Source organism: Nipponia nippon, unplaced genomic scaffold (genome assembly GCF_047370975.1).
Source record: "Nipponia nippon isolate SJK-2023a ecotype South Korea unplaced genomic scaffold, ASM4737097v1 scaffold_35, whole genome shotgun sequence".
NCBI classification, from domain to species: Eukaryota; Metazoa; Chordata; class Aves; order Pelecaniformes; family Threskiornithidae; genus Nipponia; species Nipponia nippon.
The window spans coordinates 3,837,489-3,856,862 of record NW_028262353.1 but is presented as its reverse complement, the minus strand read 5'-3'; the positions used below and the strand labels follow the sequence as shown (position 1 = coordinate 3,856,862).

The 19,374-nt window shown below is 66.9% G+C and overlaps 2 protein-coding genes across 2 annotated transcripts in view; both read left to right on the top strand.

Moving 5' to 3' along the window:
- The first annotated feature begins 1,044 nt into the window (after nucleotides 1-1,044).
- PHF8 (PHD finger protein 8) lies at nucleotides 1,045-15,040 on the top strand. Its single transcript, XM_087771868.1, is given in 21 exon segments — nucleotides 1,045-1,278; nucleotides 2,456-2,541; nucleotides 3,095-3,203; nucleotides 4,270-4,430; nucleotides 4,516-4,657; nucleotides 5,571-5,757; nucleotides 6,227-6,389; nucleotides 6,475-6,562; nucleotides 7,514-7,620; nucleotides 8,182-8,274; nucleotides 8,672-8,760; nucleotides 9,377-9,559; nucleotides 9,634-9,719; nucleotides 10,119-10,248; nucleotides 11,061-11,086; nucleotides 11,088-11,171; nucleotides 11,732-11,982; nucleotides 12,062-12,157; nucleotides 13,067-13,176; nucleotides 13,679-14,030; nucleotides 14,414-15,040. Coding segments are annotated over 21 exon segments (2,730 nt in total). The 5' UTR covers nucleotides 1,045-1,180; the 3' UTR covers nucleotides 14,503-15,040.
- A 1,884-nt stretch (nucleotides 15,041-16,924) lies between these two features.
- Nucleotides 16,925-19,374, top strand: part of HUWE1 (HECT, UBA and WWE domain containing E3 ubiquitin protein ligase 1) — a 46,567-nt gene continuing 44,117 nt past the window's right edge. Inside the window, exons 1-4 of the mRNA XM_087771867.1 lie at nucleotides 16,925-17,031; nucleotides 17,742-17,818; nucleotides 17,933-18,031; nucleotides 19,115-19,321. Of these exons, the coding sequence (XP_087627993.1) occupies nucleotides 17,774-17,818; nucleotides 17,933-18,031; nucleotides 19,115-19,321 (351 nt within the window). The 5' untranslated portion in view covers nucleotides 16,925-17,031; nucleotides 17,742-17,773. The remainder of the gene's footprint in view (nucleotides 17,032-17,741; nucleotides 17,819-17,932; nucleotides 18,032-19,114; nucleotides 19,322-19,374) is intronic.

Sequence of the window (19,374 nt, the reverse complement as noted above, 5' to 3'; positions counted from 1 at the left end):
GCCACTCTCAAGATGGCGGCCGCGCTGCCACTCCCAAGATGGCGGCACCCCTCAAGATGGCGCCCTCCGCCCCGCCTATAGGGAGGCGGGAAGGGCGCAGTCGCCATCTTGGGAAGGGCGCGACCTCCTCAAGATGGCGTCGCGGCGCGGTCAAAATGGCGCCTCGGCCCCGCCCTCTCCCTCCCCGTTTCCGCGTTTGAATAAAACTTTATCGGGCGACCGGAGCCGGGCAGGAGCCGCGGCGGCGGCGGCGGCACCGGGGCCTGGCCGGGAACGGGCGGCGGTAACCGGGAGGTGGCGGTGGAGCGGCCGGGAGAGGCCTCAGGCCTGGCCGCTGGGGCCTGCGGCCTAGTCGGGAGGTGGCGGTAGGGCAGGCGTAGGCCTCGCGGTGAGCCCGCGGCCCTGTAGGCCTCAGGGAGGAGGACGAGCGGGGCCCTATAGGCCTTTGGGGGGGTATAGGACCCTATAGAGCCCGGGGAGGGGGGAGCTGGGGCCCTATAGGCCCTTTGAGGGGAGCCGGGGCCCTGTAGGTGCTTGGCGGGGGCCTGGGGCCCTATAGGCCCCTTTTTTGGGGGGGGGTAGGGCCCTATAGGCGTTTGGGGGGGGGTCCCAGGGACTTATAGAGCTGGGGAGACCCTATAGGCCCTTTTGGGGGTGTCCCAGGGCCCTATAGGCCCTTTTGGGGGTGTCCCAGGGCCCTATAGAGCTGGGGAGACCCTATAGGACCTTCTGGGGGGGTGACCCAAGATGCTATAGGCCCTTCTGAGGGCCTATAGAGTTGGGGAGACCCTACAGGCATTTTTTAGGGGAGCCCAGGGCCCTATAGATCTGAGGAGACCCTATAGGCCTGTGGAGGTCCCTATGGATTTCTGTAGCGGGGGTGTTGTGTCTGCTCGGTCCCTATAGAGAGACTCAGCTGCCCCCCCCCCCCCAGGGGAGCATATAGGGAAGCATTAAAGGGGGGTGGGTGGCTATAGGGGGGATTTCCTATAGGGGGTCACCTATAGAAAAGCTGACAGAGGGTGTTCTATAGGGGGGGGCTCGTGGGAAAGGGGGGTATAGGGATCTATAGGGCAGCGGGGCGGATGACCCGGGCTGGGGGACGGGGTTGGGGGGGTCTATAGGGGCGTGGGGGGGGGTTCTATAGGGGCAGGTCCCTATAGGGGCCGAGGGGGGGGCCATGGCCTCGGTGCCCGTATACTGCCTGTGCCGGCTGCCCTACGACGTCACCCGCTTCATGATCGAGTGCGACGGCTGCCAGGACTGGTTCCACGGCAGGTGGGCTACTGGGAGGGACTGGGAGCAGCTGGGGAGGACTGGGAGGGACTAGGGGGCACTGGGAGGCGACTGGGATGGACTGGGGGGTGAGGAGGGGGGGGCGGGAGGGTACGGGGAGGGACTGGGGGGTGAGGAGGGGGGACTGGGAGGCTACTGGGATGGACTGGGAGGGACTGGGGGCAGCTGGGGAGGACTGAGGGGTGAGGAGGGGGGACTAGGGGGCACTGGGGACTAGGGGGCACTGGGATGGACTGGGAGGGACTGGAGGGCAAGGAGAGGGCACTGGGAGGCTACTGGGATGGACTGGAAGGGACTGGGGGGTGAGGAGGGGGACTGGGAGGACTGGGGTGTGAGGAGGGGGGACTGGGAGGCACTGGGAGAGACTGGGGGGCAGCTGCAGGCATTCTGGGGAAGATGGGGGTGGGGAGGGGGGACTGGGAGGGGACTGGAGATGACTGGGAGACACTGGGAGTGACTGGGAGGTACTGGGGAGCACACAGGGACAGCTGTGCCTGGGGTTCTGGGGCCTGGGGGGGTACTGGGAAGGACTGGGAGTAACTGGGAGGTGCATCAGGACCTCTGTGGCTGGGGTTCTGGGGCCTGGGGTGAACTGGGGGTAACTGGGAGGGTTACAGGGGGTTACTGGGAAGGTACAGGGGGTTACTGGGAGGTACTGGGAGGGTACAGGGGGTTACTGGGAGGTAGTGGGGGGGTTACTGGGGGGTGCTGGGCAAACTGGGAGTGACTGGGAGGTGCATCAGGACCTCTGTGGCTGGGGTTCTGGGGCCTGGGGTGAACTGGGGGTTACTGGGAGGGCACAGGGTGTTACTGGGAGGTACTGGGAGGGTACAGGGGGTTACTGGGAGGTACTGGGCAAACTGGGAGTAACTGGGAGGTGCATCAGGACCTCTGTGGCTGGGGTTCTGGGGCCTGGGGTGAACTGGGGGTTACTGGGAGGGTACAGGGGGTTACTGGGAGGTACTGGGAGGGTACAGGGGGTTACTGGGGGGCGCTGGGCAAGCTGGGAGTAACTGGGAGGTGCATCAGGACCTCTGTGGCTGGGGTTCTGGGGCCTGGGGTGAACTGGGGGTTACTGGGAGGGCACAGGAGGTTACTGGGAGGGTTACTGGGAGGCACTGGGAGGCACTGGGAGGCCTGAGGTGAGGGTCCCCCGCAGCTGCGTGGGGGTGGAGGAGGAGGCGGCGGCCGAGATCGACCTCTACCACTGCCCCAAGTGCGAGGTGCTGCACGGCCCCTCCGTCAGTGAGTCCCCTATAGGGCTATACGGGACTGGGGGCGCATGGGGAGGGGGGTGGAGGGGACGTATGGGGACGTATGGGGAGGGGCTCGGGGGGGGGGGTGTCTCCCCGGGCTGTTTTCCCCCTGTGGGACCAGGTCTGGGCCATATAGGGCCCTATAGGACCAGATCTGGGCCTTATAGAGCCCTATGGGATCAGGTCTGTGTCTGATAGAGCCATATAGGGCCATATAGAACCAGGTTTGGGCTGGGGCCATACGAGACCAAAGCTGTTTCCCCCCTCCTGAGCCATATGGGATCCATATGGGACCAGGATCCATATGGGACTAGGGCTGGTTACCCCATCCCTGGCCTTATGGGGCTGGGACCATATAGGACCATATAGGACCGGGGCTGGTTCCCCCATCGCCAGCCATACGGGATCATATGGGACTGGGGCTGGGCTGGTTCCCCCATCCCCGGCCATAGGGGGGCTTTATGGACCCGGGTCCATATGGATCCATACGGGACCGGGTCCATATGGATCCGTACGTGCCCGGCCCCCCCTTTCTCCCGCAGTGAAGCGCCGCCGGGGTCCCCCAAAGCCTCCGGAGGTGGAGCCGGGTCGCCCCGTCCGCACCGGCAGCGCCCAGTTCGTCCGGGAGCTACGGGGCCGGACCTTCCCCAGGTGAGGGGACGTATAGAGACGGGCCCTATGGCCGCTATAGGAGCCCCCGGGGGGCCCTATCAGGTCTCCGCTCCTTATAGGCGGCACGTGGGTTTAGGGTTGGTCCCTATGGGGGGCAGCCCTGAGGCGTTACGGGGTGGTGTCTCCCTTTCCTATAGGTGCTATAGGGTCTCTTGGGGGGCTGTAGGGGCTGTACGGCTTCTTGGGGTGCTAAGGAGGCTCTATGGGGACCATATAGGGGCTTTAGGTCCCTGAGAGCCTTATAAGGGCTGTATGCTCTCATGGGGCGCTATGGGAACCATATAGGAGCTCTATAAGGTCCATATAGCTTATCAGAGTGCCATAGGGGTCTTAGTATGGTGCTATAGGAGCTGTAGAGGCTATGAGAGCGCTATAGGGGCTGTATGGGTCATTAGGGTCCTATGGGGGCCCTATTAAAGTCCTATAGGGGCCTTATTAAAGTCCTATAGAGGCTGTACAGCCTGTTAGGGTGCTATAGCAGCTGCGTGCGCCATTGAGGTACCATATAGGAACCCTGTAAGGCCATTATGGGATCTATAGGAGCTGCAGCGCTCATTAAAGCAGCACAAGAAACCTGCAGAGCCCTTGCAGCAGCTCCCCAAACATCTCCAGCTGCCCTTCAAAGCCCTTATAGACCCTGTAGGGGTTGCATTACCCATTAGAGCACCCTATAGGAAGCCTATAAGGTCATTATGGGATCTATAGGAGCTGCAGAGCTCATTAAAACAGCACAAGGACCGTGCAGAGCCCTTGCAGGAGCCCCCCAAACATTTCCAGCTGCCCCTTAAAACCCTTATAGAACCTTACAGACCCTTATGGACTGTGTTACCAACTACAGCACCCTATAGGAAGCCTATAAAGCCATTATGGGATCTATAGGAGCTGCAGCGCTCATTGAGCCCCTGCAAAGCCCTTGCAGGAGCTCCCCAAACATCTCCAGCTGCCCTTCGAAGCCCTTATGGGATCTATAGGAGGCGGCAGGGACACCGCGGGGTGGCGGGGGGGGCTACAGGGGCTCCATAGGGACCTCTATACGTCCCCGTAGCGCCGACGAGGTGCTGCTGCGCCCGAGCGGAGCCCAGCTGACGGTGGAGTACCTGGAGGAGAAGACCTTCAGCGTCCCCATCTTGGTGGCCCGTAAAGAAGGGTTGGGAATGACCTTACCCCCCCCGACCTTCACCCCCCGGGACGTGGAGCATTACGTAGGTGCGTTTAGGGGTTCGGGGAGGGGGGGTTGGGGTCCCCCCGGGAGTTTTCTATAGGGGTTTTTTGGCGGGGGGGGGATCTATAGGGGCGGAGAAGGTCATCGACGTCATCGACGTGGGGAGGCAAGCCGACTGCAGGATGCGGCTGGGGGATTTCGTCGCTTATCTGGGGGGAGCCCGCCGCGACCGAGTCCTCAACGTCATCAGCTTGGAGTTCTCTGACACGCGGTGGGTGATGTCATACCCCTGGGGACCTTCCCAGTATATCCCAGTATGTCCCAGTAACCCCCACGCCATCCCTGGTCTCCTCCCATGGGACATCTCCGGGCACCCCCAACCCAGGGACCCCTCCTATCCCCCCCCAGGTGCGGTGTCACCCCCTCCTGTGTCCCCAGGGACCTTCCCAGTATGCCCCAGTAGCTCCCAGTATGTCCCAGTGTCCCCCAGAACATCCCCAGGACATCCCTGGTCTCTTCCCATGGGACATCCCTGGTCCCCCTCAACTTGGGGACACCCCCCCAGGACCAGTGTCATCCCCTGGGGGGGGGGTCCTGTGTTGCCGGGCACGCCCCCAGTACCTCCCAGTATGTCCCAGTAACCCCCAGAGCATCCCTGGTCCCCCTCCATGGGACATCTCTGCCCCCCCCCCGGAGTCCCCCGAAATCTGGGTCCCCCCCATCCCTGGGCCCCCCCCAGGCCCCCCCAAATCTGGGTCCCCCCATCCCTGGGCCCCCCAGGTCCCCCCATCCTCATGACCCCCCCAAATCTGGGTCCCCCCACCCCTGGCCCCCCCATCCCCATTTCCCCCCAGGCCCCCCCAAATCCGGGTTCCCCCCAGGTCCCCCCCATCCTCATGACCCCCCAAATCTGGGTCTCCCCCATCCCTGTGCCCCCCAGGACCCCCTGAAACCTGGGACCCCCCATCCCTGGCCCCCCCGGGTCCTCCCCATCCTCATGACCCCCCCAAATCCAGGTCCCCCCCATCCCTGGTCCCCTCCCCCCCCCCGGGACCCCCTAATTCTGAGTCCTCCCCCCAACCCGGCTCCATCCTCACCCCTCTCCCTCATCATCCACCTCCCCCACCCCATAGGGGATCCCCCCACCGTAGGGGCCCCCCCCAGTAACCCCCCTTCCCCCCCAGCCTTTCGAACCTGGTGGAGACGCCGCGGATCGTCCGGAAGCTCTCCTGGGTGGAAAACCTCTGGCCGGGGGAATCGGCCTGCGAACGCCCCAGCGTCCAGAAGTATTGTCTGATGGGGGCCCGCGACAGCTACACCGACTTCCACATCGATTTCGGGGGGACCTCCGTCTGGTACCACGTCCTGAGGGTACGGCGGGGGGGATGGGGGGCTCGGGTGGCTAGAGGGGCTATGGGGGGGTAGGGGGGATTTGGGGGGCTATGGGGTGTCTTGAGAGGGTATAAGGTGTCTTTAGGGGGGATTTGGGGGGCTAGAGGGGGGATGGGGTGGGTATAGGGGTGATTTGGGGGGCTCTGGGGTGGCTAGAGGGGCTCTGGGGTGGGTATAGGGGTGATTTGGGGGGCTCTGGGGTGGCTAGAGGGGCTATAAGGTGGCTTTAGGGGGGATTTGGGGGCTATAGGGTGGCTAGAGGTGGTATAGGGTGCCTTTAGGGGGACTACGGGGGCTATAGGGTGCCTTTGGGGGGCTCTGGGGTGGCTTTAGGGGGATTGAAGGGGCTAGGGGACGGAGAGAGCGCCTAGGGTGGGGGTGGGGGGTGCCTGGGGGGGCCATAGGGACCCAGCTGCCCCACGGCCGCCCCACGGCTGCCCCCCGGCAGGGCGAGAAGATTTTCTACCTGGTGCGGCCCACGGCGGCCAACCTGGCTTTGTTCGAGGCTTGGAGCAGCTCCCGAAACCAGGGCGAGCTTTTTTTCGGCGACCAAGTCGATCGATGTTATCGTTGTCCCCTCCGGCAAGGCCAAACCCTCTTCATCCCCACCGGTAACGATTTGGGGGGGCTCGGGGGGACCCCAAAACCCTCCCCGACGACCCCCTGCCCCACACGTTGCGTCCGTCCGTCCCCCAGGTTGGATCCACGCCGTCCTCACCCCCGTCGACTGCTTGGCTTTCGGGGGGAACTTCTTGCACAGCCTCAACATCGATATGCAGCTCAAGTGGGGGCTTTTGGGGGGCTTTTGGGGGGGTTGGGGTGTTTTGGGGGGGTTTGGGGGTGGACTGCTGCGTTTTGGGGGGCTTCGGGGGAGTTCGGGGTGGGGTTTTTGGAGGCTTTTGGTTTTTTTGGGGGGGACGCGGGGTGGTTTGGGGGGATTTGGGGGAGCTGCGGGGTGGTTTGGGGGGATTTGGGGTGGTTTTGGGGGGGCTTGGGGGTTTTTGGGGGGCTGCAGGCTGGTTTGGGGGGGCTTTGAGGGTTTTTTGGGGGGGCTTCGGGGTGTTTTGGGGGCTTTTTGGTGGGCTGGAGGGTGTTTTGGGGGGCTATGGGGAGATTTGGGGGAGCTGTGGGGGGTTTTGGGGAGTTTTGGGGGGTCCTCGGGGTGTTTTGGGGGGGCTATGGGGAGATTTGGGGGAGCTGTGGGGTGTCTTGGGGGGCTTGGGGGTTTTTGGGGGCTGCAGGCTGGTTTGGGGGGCTTTGAGGGTTTTTTGGGGGGGCTTCGGGGTGTTTTGGGGGCTTTTTGGTGGGCTGGAGGGTGTTTTGGGGGGCTATGGGGAGATTTGGGGGAGCTGTGGGGGGGTTGGGGAGTTTTGTGGGGTCCTCGGGGTGGTTTGGGGGGGCTATGGGGAGATTTGGGGGAGCTGTGGAGTGTTTTGGGGGGATTTTGGGTTGTTTTGGGGGTGTTCGGGGGGGCTATGGGGGGATTTGGGGGAGCTGTGGGGTGCTTTGGGGGGGCTTTGGGGGGTTTGGGGGTTTTGGGGGGCTTTAGGGGGTTTGGGGGGGGGGCTGTGGCGTGGTTTTGGGGGGATTTTGGGGGGCTGTGGGGCATTTTGGGGGGCTTTGGGGGCTGTGGGGTGGTTGGGGGCACCCTGGGCTGTTTGGGGGGGCTGCGGGGTGACTTGGGGGGGTTTCGGGGTGCCGAGGGCCCCCCCGAGCCCCAAATCCCCCCCCCCAGGGCGTACGAGATCGAGAGGCGCCTCAGCACCGCCGACCTCTTCAAATTCCCCAATTTCGAGACCGTTTGCTGGTACGTGGGGAGGCACCTCCTGGACACCTTCCGAGGTGGGTCCCCACCCCGCTTGGGGGGGTGCCGGGGGGCTTCGGCCTCAGGCGGGGGGGTCTGGGGGTCCTCAGCCTCATCTCGGGGGGTTGGGTGCTAAGGGGGTCCTGGGGGGTCTTCAGCCTCATTCTAGGGGGTCTTGGGGGGCTTCAAGCTCATCTCGGGGGGGTTTGCGGGTCCTCAACCTCATCTTGGGGGGGTTTTGGGGGTCCCAGGGGGGTCTGGGGGGCTTCAACCTCATCTCGGGGGGGTTCTGGGGGTCCTCAACCTCATCTTGGGGGGGGGTTGGGGGTCCTGGGGATGTCTTGGGGGGCTTCAACCTCATCTCGGGGGGGTTTGGGGGTCCCAGGGGGGTCCTGGGGGTCTTCAACTCTGTTTTGGGGGTCCCATTCCCATCTGGGGGGGTCTTTGGGGGTCCCAGCCCATTTTGGGGGGTCCCACCCTCATCTGGGGGGGGGTCCTGCGGATCCCAACCCATTTTGGGGTGCTCCTGGGGGTCCCACCCCCACCCTGGGGCTCCTGTACTTTGGGGGGGGTCCCCAAAAATGTTGGGGTCCCCCCAGGGCTGCGGGAGAACCGCCGGCACCCCGCCGCCTACCTGGTCCACGGGGCCAAGGCGCTGACGGCCGCTTTCCGGGCCTGGACCCGCAAGGAGGGAAAAAACAAAAGGGGGGGCCCTGGGGGGGGATTTGGGGGGTCCTCTGGGGGTTTGGGGGGCTATGGGGGGATATTGGGGGGCTACGGGGGGGATAACGGGTGATAGAGCTGGCTGCAGCCAGGTTTTGGGGGCCCCTGGGGGATATGGAGGGGCTACGGGGGGATTTGGGGGGGCTGCAAGGGGATATTGGGGGGCTACAGGGGGATTTGGGGGGGCTATGGGGGGGTAACAGGGAATGGATGGGTGGGTGCAGCCGGGGGGGCAGGTTTTGGGGGGTCCCCCCATTTTTGGGGGTTCCCCCTGCTTTGGGGGGGGCCCTGGTGGGTGGGTGGGTGGGGGTCTGGAGGTGGGGGTCCCCCCATTTTTTTGCCACCCCCCCCCCCCCCAAATTTAGGTGTTGGGGGAGCACGAACACGAGATCCCCGAAACCGTCCGTCCCGGGCAGCTCATCAGGGAGCTGGCGAAGGAGATCCGGCTGGTGGAGGTGGGGTTACTGGGAGGCACTGGGAGGGGCCAACGGGGCACTGGGAGGGACTGGGAATGGCTGAGGAGGGGATTGGGAAGGGACTGGGAGAGATTGAGGGGGACTGGGAGGGGCTGGGGGGGCACTGGGAGAGACTGGGAGGCACTGGGAGGGGACTGGGAAGCACTGGGGGGGACTGGGAGGGGCTGGGAAGGGCTGAGGAGGGGATTGGGAAGGGACTGGGAGAGATTGAGGGGGACTGGGAGGCAGGGGGAGGGGCTGGGGGGGCACTGGGAGGCACTAGGAGGGGACTGGGAAGTACCGGGAGACACTGGGAGATACTGGGAGGGGCTAAGAGGGAGACTGGGAGGGGTGTAGGGGGTTGCTGGGGGGTATTAAGGAGGTTTTGGGGTTAGTGGGAAGCACTGGGAGGGGCTGAGGGGGGCACTGGGAGGAGCTGGGGGGACTGGGAGTGGTGTAGGGGGTTGGTGGGGGTGGTATTAAGAAGTTTTTGGGGTTACTGGGAGTTACTGGGAGGCACTGGGGAGTTGTCAAGAAGCCTTGGGGGCTTACTGGGCGGAACTGGGAGTTACTGGGTGGCACTGGGAGCCCCTCACTGCCCTCTCTCCCCGCCCAGGACCTCTTCCAGCAGAGCGCCGGGAAATCGGGGTCCCCCTTCGGCCCCCCCCGGGGGGTGCCCCCCCCCTCAAAGACCCCCCCTCCAAAAGGGGGGCCCCGCAAGCCCCCCCCCGCCCCTCGCCCCCCCGACGAGGGGGGGACCCCAACCCCTCCCCCGCCCCCCCAAGACGAGGATGAAGAGGTGAGGAGCAGTTTTGGGGGGGAGGGGGCTGGATTTGGGGGGGACCCCTCCTAAATTTTGGGGTGCCCCCCCAGCCTGACCCCCCCAGCTCCAGCCCGGAGGAGACGGACCCCGATTCGGAGGGGGACCCCCAAATTCTCCTGGCCAATGGCAGCACTCGGTGAAGGGGGGTTGGGGGGACACTGGGGGGGTTGGGGGGCCTGGGGGGGTCCCAGGGGGTCTTGGGGGGGATTGGGGGGTGTTGGGGGGGTCCCAGGGGGGTTTTGGGGGTTCCCAGAGGGGTTTGGGGGGCTGGGGGGTTCCAGGGGGGTTGGGGGGACACTGGGGGGGTCCCAGGGGGGTTTTGGGGGGCTGGGAGGGTCTTGGGGGGGATTGGGGGGCACTGAGGGGGTCCCCGAGGGGTTTGGGGGGTCTTGGGGGTCTGTTTGGGGGTGCTGGGGGGGTCCTGGGGAGGTTTGGGGGGTCCCGGAAGGGTTTGGGGGGCTGGGGGGGCTCCCAGAGGGGTTTGGGGGGATTTTGGGGTGCAGGGGGGTCCCCCTAAACCCCCCTCCCCCCCCAGATCCCGCCGGAGCCGCCCGGGCGCCCGTTGGGGGTCCCGGCCCCCCCCCTCCCCCCTGCCCCCCCCCCCAGCCCCCCTGGACCTGGATTCGGAGGAGGACCTGCAGATCGACGAGACCCCCCCCGCCGCGGCCCCCGCCGCCTCCCCCGTGAGCTGGGACCCCCACCCCCAACCCCCCCGAACCCCCCAACCCCCCCAGAACGAAGGACACCCCCCCATCCCCTCTTAACCCCCCATTTCTCCTCTTACCCCCCGCCCCCCAAATCCCACTTTGGGGGGGGCAGGGGGGGTCCCCCCACCTTGGGGACCCCCCCAAATTTGCCCCCCCCCCCCCCAGGGGCCCCCCGAAAACCCCCCCCGCCCCAACCCCGGCTGGGACCCCACCGGGGGGGGGGAGCGGGGAGGGGCCGCCTCCGATATCGAGGTACGGGGGGGCCCCGGGGGGGGGTCCCAGAGGGGTTTTGGGGGGCTGGGGGGGTCCCAGAGGGGTTTTGGGGGGCTGGGGGGGGAAATGGGGGGCACTGGGGGGGTCCCAGAGGGGTTTTGGGGGGCTGGGGGGGGGAAATGGGGGGCACTGGGGGGGTCCCAGAGGGGTTTTGGGGGGCTGGGGGGGGGGGAAATGGGGGGCACTGGGGGGGTCCCAGAGGGGTTTTGGGGGGCTGGGGGGGGGGAAATGGGGGGCACTGGGGGGGTCCCAGAGGGGTTTTGGGGGGCTGGGGGGGAATTGGGGGGCACTGGGGGGTCCCTGGGGGGTTTTGGGGGGCTGGGGGGGTTGGGCGGCGCTGGGGGGCTTGGGGGCTGTTTAAGGGATGCTGGGGAGGGTTGGGGGCTGGAGGGGGAATTGGGGGGCACTGGGGAGGCCCCTGGGGGGTTTTGGGGGCTGGGGGGTCCCAGGGGGTTTTGGGGTGCGGGGGGTTTGGGGGTTCACCCCCGCCCCCCCAGGAGGATTACACGACGGAGGAAGAGGAGGGGGAGCGGGGGGAGCGCGGCCGGCATCCTCGACCTGCTGAAGGCCAGTCGGCAAGTGGGGGGCTCGGAGTACCCCCAACTCAGGTGGGGGGGAGCAGGGTGGGGGGGGTCCCCAACCCATTTGGGAGGGGCTGGAGGTTTTGGGGGTCCCTGGGGGCTGTGGAGGGGATTATGGGGGGGCTGGGGCTGGGTTTTGGGGGCTCCCGGGGGATTTGGGGGGGCTGGGGCTGGGTTTGGGGGTCCCCGGGGGATTTGGGGGGGCTGGGGCTGGGTTTTGGGGGTCCCTGGGGGATTTTGGGGGGCGCTGGGGCTGGGTTTTGGGGGTCCCTGGGGATTTGGGGGGCTGGGGCTGGGTTTTGGGGGCTCCCAGGGGATTTTGGGGGGCTGGGGCTGGGTTTTGGGGGCTCCCAGGGGATTTGGGGGGCTGGGGCTGGGTTTTGGGGGTCCCCGGGGGACGTGGGGGGGCTGGGGCTGGGGCTGGGTTTTGGGGGTCCCTGGGGATTTGGGGGGGGATTTGAGGGCGCTCTGAGGGTTTGGGGGATCCCGGGGGGGCGTATTTGGCTTCTGGGGGAACCCGTGAGTTTTGGGGTGCCCCCAGGTGCGGGGGGGGGGTGATCATGGATTTTGGGGTCCCCCCCCAGCAGCGAGGCCCCCGCCTCCCCCAGCACCCGCGAAGCCATCCAAGGCATGCTCTGCATGGCCAACCTCCCGGCGGGGACCCCCCTGGGCCCCCCAAATTGGTGGGCTGGGGGGTCAGGGCCCGAAAGGGGGGGGCCGGGAATTTCGGGGGGCCCCCGCCGCCCCCCCCCGGCCCCCCGAAGTACCGACAGCGAGGACGAAGCCAGCATGGACGAACAAGACAGTTTGGGGGCTTGCTTTAAAGACGCCGAATACAGTGAGGTTTTGGGGGTTCGGGGGGGTCCCCCCAATATTTACCACCCCCCGACCCCCCCTTTTTCTCCCGGCCCCCCCAGTTTATCCCTCGCTGGAGTCGGACGAGGACGACCCGGCTCTGAAATCGCTCCCCAAAAAGAAGAAGGTCACCGACGACGCGCCCTGGAGCCCCAAAGGTTGGGGGGGATTGGGTGGGGGGGCTGGGGCTGGGTTTGGGGGGTCCCCAAGGGCTTTGGGGGGCTGGGGCTGGGTTTTGGGGAGCCGGAGGGGGATTTGAGGGGGGCTGGTGGTTTTGGGGGGTCCCCAAGGGCTTTGGGGGGGATATGGGGGACTAGGGATGGGTTTTGGGGGGTCCCTAAGGGCTTTGGGGGGGCTGAGGATGGGTTTTGGGGGGTCCCTAAGGGCTTTGGGGGGGCTGTGGGGGGCTGGGGCTGGGTTTTGGGGGGTCCCTAAGGGTTTTGGGGGGCTGGGGCTGGGTTTTGGGGGTCCCTAAGGGCTTTGGGGGGCTTTGGGGGGCTGGGGCTGGGTTTTGGGGGGTCCCTAAGGGTTTTGGGGGGCTGGGGCTGGGTTTTGGGGGGTCCCTAAGGGTTTTGGGGGTCCCTAAGGGCTTTGGGGGCTGGGTTTGGGGGTCCCCGGGGGGTGTGGAGGGGGATTTGAGGGGGGCTGGGGGTTTTGGGGGGTCCCCAAGGGCTTTGGGGGGGATATGGGGGGCTAGGGATGGGTTTTGGGGGGTCCCTAAGGGCTTTGGGGGGGCTGTGGGGGGGCTGGGGCTGGGTTTTGGGGGTCCCTAAGGGCTTTGGGGGGCTGTGGGGGGGCTGGGGCTGGGCTTTGGGGGGTCCCTAAGGGCTTTGGGGGTCCCTAAGGGCTTTGGGGGGCTGGGGCTGGGTTTGGGGGTCCCCGGGGGGTGTGGAGGGGGATTTGAGGGGGGGCTGGGGGTTTTGGGAGCTCCCCAGGAGCTGGGGGGGGGTGGGGCTGGGCTGGTTTTGGGGACACCTCCCCCCCAGACCCTCCCCCCCGGGGGGGGGCCCCCCTTTTTGGGGTGCCCTCCCCCCTCTCATCCTGGGTGCCCCCCTTCCCCCCCCCAGCCCGGGTCACCCCCACGCTGCCGCGGCAGAGCCGCCCGGTGCGGGAGGGGACGCGGGTGGCGTCGGTGGAGACCGGGCTGGCGGCCGCCGCTGCCAAACTGGCCCAGCAGGTGGGGGGCTGGGGGGGCAGTTGGGGGTTCGGGGGGCAGTTGGGGGGGTTTGGGGGCAGTTGGGGGGCATTTAAGGGGTTCAAGGGGGGTTGGGGGGGCATTTAGGGGGATTGGGGGTCATTTAGGGGGTTTGGGGGGTATTTGGGGGTTTGGGGGGCATTTAGGGGGTTCAGGGGGAGTTGGGGGGCGTTTAGGGAGTTCAGGGGGCTTTGGGGGGCAGTCGGGGGGTTCTGGGGGCAGTTGGGGTGTGTTAAGGGGTAATTAAGGGTTTGGGGGGCAGTTGGGGGGTTGGGTGGCAATTAAGGGTGTTGAGGGGTAATTAAGGGTTCTGGGGGGTGTTGGGGGGCAATTAAGGGTTTGGGGGGGCAGTGGGGGGGCAATTAATGGTTTTGAGGGGCAGTGGGGGGGTTGAGGGGTTGTTCTGGGGGGTGTTGGGGGTCCGGGGGTGTTGGGGGTCCGGGTGTTGGGGGTCCAGGGCTCAGTTTGCCCCCCCCCCCCGCAGGAGCACCGCAAGCTGCAGCGCAGGAGGGGCCCGGCCAAGCGCCGCCCCCCCTCGCCCCCCTCCCCCCAGGAGGAGGAGGAGGAGGAGGAGGAAGAGGAAGAGGAGGAGGCGGCCGAAGAGCCCGACCCGGAGGCGGGGGACCCCGAACCGCCGCTGGGGGAGGGGGACCCCCCCCCCGAGCCCCAGTACCCCCCCAGTTTGGCTGACCACGAGTACACGGCTCGGCCCGGGGCAGGGGGAGCGCCCCCCGTTTTTGGGGGGGCCCAACCCGGCCGCGCCCCCACCCCCATGGCCCCCGGCGTCTTCCTCACCCAACGCCGCCCCCCCCAGGCCTCGCCCGCCGCCGCCCAGGGTAAGCCAGGTTTTGGGGTGCCCCCCCCCCCCAGGGTAAGCCAGGTTTTGGGGTCCCCCCCAGGGTAAGCCAGGTTTTGGGGTGCCCTCCCCCCAGGGTAAGCCAGGTTTTGGGGTGTGTGTCCCCCCCCCCAGGGTAAGCCAGGTTTTGGGCTGCCCCCCCAGGGTAAGCCAGGTTTTGGGGTCCCCCCCGGGTAAGCCAGGTTTTGGGGTGCCCCCCCAGGGTAAGCCAGGTTTTGGGGTCGTCCCCCCCCGGGTAAGCCAGGTTTTGGGGTGCCCCGTCGTCCCCCCGGGTAAGCCAGGTTTTGGGGTCCCCCCCCAGGGTAAGCCAGGTTTTGGGGTGCCCCCCCCCCCCCGGTGCTGACGGGAACCCCGTTTTTGCAGGAAAGCGCCCCAGAAAGGGGCTGGCCACGGCCAAGCAGCGCCTGGGCCGCATCCTCAAGATCCACCGCAACGGGAAGCTGTTGCTTTAAGAGGGGGGGCGGGGCCGCGCGGCCACGCCCACAAGGGCGGGGAAAAGACCCCCCGCACCTCCCCGGCGTTCTAAGACAGCGGAGGGGTGTGGCTTGGCGTGACCGCGCCCCCCAAAGGGCGGGGGCGTGATGCAGACCACGCCCCCATGGGAAACACAGGGAGAGATGGGTGTGGTCTCGTCACGCCACGCCCCCAAAGAGGCGGGGTTCTCTCACCCCTCCCCACTCCTTCCCATTGGCTGCCGCCGAGCCGAAGGGGTGGGACTTTCTCTTCCATTGGATGCTGCCAAGCGAAGAGGTGATTGGAGGAGCCAGGCCCGCCCCCGGACTGGAGAAGGGGCGGGGCTCTCTCTGATTGGTCCCCACTGGATTTTTTTTTTTCTTCTTCAAACCTCTCCCCCCACGTGTCTTCAGGTTGATTGACAGGGGGGCGGGGCCGTTTTCCATTGGCTGCCCCCGGTTTTGTAGGCGTGTCCGGAGGCCGCGGCCCCGCCCCCACTTTTGTATTTGTTAGAATAAAAAAGAAAAACGAAAAGAGGGAGGAAAACGCAAATTAATTGAAAATCAACGGCGACCCAGGCGCCCGGGGGGGTGGAGCTCCCGCCTCCCCTCAGCCGCTGCTCTCGCGAGATCTCGCTCTCTCCTCAGCCGGTGTTCTCGCGAGATTTCGCCCCCCCCCATTGCCCACAGCGGGCGCTCTCGCGAGATTTCGCCCTACCCCTCAGCCGACGCTCTCGCGAGAGCCGGGCGCGCACCGCCGCCGTTGCCGCCGCTGAGGGAGCGGCCGCGGTTCCCCCCCCCCCTTCCCCTCCCTCCTCCGGTGTCTCCCGGTGGGGCGGGCCCGGTCCCGTCCCCTCCAATCTCTTTCTTTCTCTCTCCCCCGCGCCGCCTCTCGCGAGGTTTCGGGGCGAGACCGCCGCCGCCGCCGCCTCGCGAGATCTCGCCGGTGAGTGCCGGTGCTTGAGGGGATGGCGGGGAGGGAGGGGGGCACCGTTACCGGCGAGGGGGCGTTCGGGCCCCTCCGTGGCGGGGCGAGGCCCCGCCGTTCCCCTCCGGTACAAGGAGGCTCCGTGAGAGACCCCCCTCCCCTCCCCCATTCTGACGAACTCTCGCGTGATTCCGCCCCCCGCGCTCTCGCGAGATTTCCCCTTCCTCCCCCTCCCCCCCCGCGCCCCTCGCGTTCCTATTGGACGCCGCCGCCAACGCCCCGCCCCTTTGGAGCCAACCGAGCCCCGCCCCCGTCCCTGTCAGTTCTCGCGGGATTCGCCGCTCTCGCGGGATCTCGGCGGGGCCGCGGCTCGGGGGCTCTGTGTAAGATGGCGGCGGCGGCGGCAGGAGGCGGCCGGGCCCGGTGCTGACCCCCCCCCCTCCCCCCCCAATTCCCCTCCCTTCCTTCCCCGTTCCTCCGCCTTAGCAGGTACCGGCTGGGCCGCGGGGGAAGGGAGGGGGGGGCTCGGCCCAACCACGGGCTGCTTTGCCCTCAAGGATTGGGGGGGGGGGCCCGGTTCCGTCATGCGGGGCCCGCCCCCCCCCCCCCCCCCCCCCCCCCCAGCGGCTTCCCGTGATTTGGGGGCCCCTTTCTCCCTCTTAACGTCCCCCTCCTCCGCCATTTCTCCTCGTTTAGGCCCCCCCGCCGTGATTTGAACTCCCCCCAATATTTTAGCCCCCCCCCCGCCGTGATTTGCCTCCCCCGCCGTGATTTAGGGCCCCCCAATATTTTAGCTCCCCTCCTCCATAATTTACCCCTCCGCTCCGTGATTTAGGGTCCTCATCGGTATTTTGGGGCCATTTGAACCCGTCCCGCTCTTTTTGCTCCCCCCACAATGTTTTAGAGCTCCCCTCGGTATTTTAGGCCCCCCTCCGTGATTTTAGGATCCCCATCGGTATATTAGGGCCCCCCCGCTGTTTTAGGGTCCCCCCAGTGTTTTAGGCCCCCCTCGGTCTTTCGGGGTTCCCCCTGACCTTTCCCATCACTTAGGGCCCCCCGTCAGCACTTTCCCAGCATTTAGGGGACCCCTTTCCCAATTCCCCCCACTTAGGGCCCCCCTCCGTGGCTCCCCCTAATTTAGGGGGGGACCCCCGTGATTTAGGGCCCCCCCTCCATGATTTAGGGCCCCCCCCCTTTTTCAAATCCTTGGGATTTAGGGGTTCCCTCTGTTGCTTCCCAATATTTAGGGGGCCCCCCTTTCCCTATAGCGATTTAGGGGCCCCCCATCATTTGGGGGCCCCTTTTCTGGGACTTAGGGGCCCCCCCTCAGCTCCCCTTAATTTTGGGGTCCCCCCCGCCATTTTGGGCCCCCCCCTGCCATTTAGGGCCCCCCCCATCACTTAGGGGCCCCCCCCGGGCCTCCCCATCACTTAACCCACCCCCTAGGGGACCCCCAACCCCTCCCCCCAAAACCTCACCCCCCACCCCCAAATTTTGTCTTCCCCCCCCCCCCCAGAAGCACCTGGCTTCTCCCCCTCCGTCACCCCGCGGCGAGCGACCGGGACGGCGCCGGGCCGAGGATGGACTGGTTGTGATTCCCGGTAAGGGCCCCCCCCTTCCCCCCCTCCCCGCTGTAGCCCCCCAAATTTTTTTTACCTGGGGGGGTCCCTAACATTGTTGGGGGGGGCTTTGAAACCACCCCGGGGGGGGGGCGAGGGGATGGGGTGCCACGGGGGGGACGCGGGTGTCACCCCGCTGCCACCTTTTCGGGGGGCTTTTTTGGCGGTTTTTTTTGGGGGGGAGCACCCCAAAACACCCACTCTCGAGGGGGGCACCCCAAAATCCCCCGGGGGGGGCAGCCCCGCCGCCGGCCCCCCCCCCCCCCCCCCCCCCCGATTTGATGCGTCACCGTCACCAAACCGGCCGTGCCGGCAGCGCGGGGCGGGGGGGCCACAACCGGAGGGGGAACTGGCGGCGAACCCCGGCGCGGCGCGCTTAATTAGGTCGCTAATGAGCTTCCCCTCGTTAGGCCGGCGGCGCTAATTACGGGGTGTGGGGATTTTGGGGGGGGGGACGGGGACGGGACGCGACACCCCCACGCCGCCGCGGGGTTTTGCACATTCATTGTTCAGCCAGCGGCCGCGACGTCATCGACCGCCGCCGGCCGCCGCGACGCTTGCCGGGACGCCGAGTCCCGCCAAAACCACGCCGGGTGTTGCGTTGTCCCCGTCACCTGCGGCGGCGGCGGTGGGGGGGGGGGGACACAGTGACGGCGTCGCGTCACCCCCACCTTTGGGTGTCACCCCCCCAGGCGGAGCGTGAGGACGAAGCCCCCCCCCCAAGATGAAAGTGGATCGGACGAAACTGAAGAAAACCCCCACGGAGGCGGTGAGGGGGGGGTCGGGGACACCCGGGGGGGGGTCGGGGACGCTCGTGGGGGGGTCCCACGGCGGGGAGGGGACGCCAGGTGACATCACGCGCGTCCCCGTGTCCCCCCCCCAGCCCGCCGACTGCCGGGCCCTCATCGAGAAGCTGAAGGCGTGCGGCGACGAGCAGCTGCTGGCCGAGCTGCAGCAGATCAAGACATGGAACATCGGGAAGGTGCGAGGCGCCGGGGGGACCCCAGAATTTGGGGGGGGGGCCCCAAAATTTAACGGGGACCCCAAAATTTGACAGGGACCCCAAAAAATTGAAGGGGGGCACGGGATTGTTTTGAAGGTGGCGGGGCGGCGCGGAGCTCGTCCCCAAACCGCTCGCGTGGGTCAACGCCTCTGCAGCCCCCCCCCTCCCAAACTGGGGGGCACCCCAGTTTTCCCCCCAGCGCCCCCAAAATGGTGGGGGGCACCCCGGGGCACCCCCAAAATTGGGGGGGGCACCCCGGTTTTCGCCTTAAACCCCAAGGAAAAGTCGTTCTTCCCCCGGGGTGGCGCGGCTCTGGAGCGCTAAAATGGCGGGGGGCGCCCCAATTTCCTCACAGGCCCCCCCAAAATGGTGGGAGACACCCCACAGCCCCCCAAAATGGCGGGGGGCACCCCAATTTCCCCATATTCTCCCCCAAAATGGTGGGGGGGCACCCCAATTTCCCTACAGACTCCCCCAAAATCGCGTGGGGGCACCCCATGGCACCTCAGAATACCAGGGGGGCACCCCAATTTTTCCCCAGACCCCCCCAAAATGGACACCCCGATTCTCCCCCCCCGGGTTGTGGAACCCCAAAACCGCAAGGGGAGCGCCCCGGTTTCCCCACAGCCCCCCTGAAATAATGGAGGGACCCCCCCAGCCCCCCCAAACGCCAAGGGGGACCCCACCCCCCCCAGCCCCCCCCCCCCCCGAAACGGGCACCCCGCTTTCCCCACAGCCCTGCCCTGAGCCCTGCTGCTCGCAGAGCCCCAGAGCTCCCTGGGGGCACCCCAATTTCCCCCCGGCACCCCAATTTTCCCCCCCAGCCCCCCAAAACACCACGGGGGGGGACCCCAATTCCTATTCAACCCCCCCAAAATACCGGGGTGGGGGGCAGGACCCCATTTTCCATCCCCGACTCGGGAACGGGGGGCCCAACCCACTGCACACAGGGGGTTCAACCTGGGCGGGGGGTTCCCTTTGCTGCCCCCTCGCCCCGAGATATCGGGGGGCTGCTGCTTGTCACCGACAGCCCCCCAACATCTCCGCCTGTCCCCCCCCAAGTGCGAGCTGTACCACTGGGTGGATCTCTTGGATCGTTTCGACGGAATCCTAGCGGAAGCGGGTCGGCCGGTGGAAAACATGTCCTGGATGTTGGCCTGCGACCGGCCGGAACGCGAGCAGCTGAAGGCCCTTCTCCTGGCTCTCCTCAACTTCACCGCCCTCCTCATCGAGTACAGCTTCTCCCGTCACCTCTACAGCTCCATCGAGGTACGGAGGGGAACCCCCGAAATGGATTTTCGGGGTGACACCCGTCACCTGAC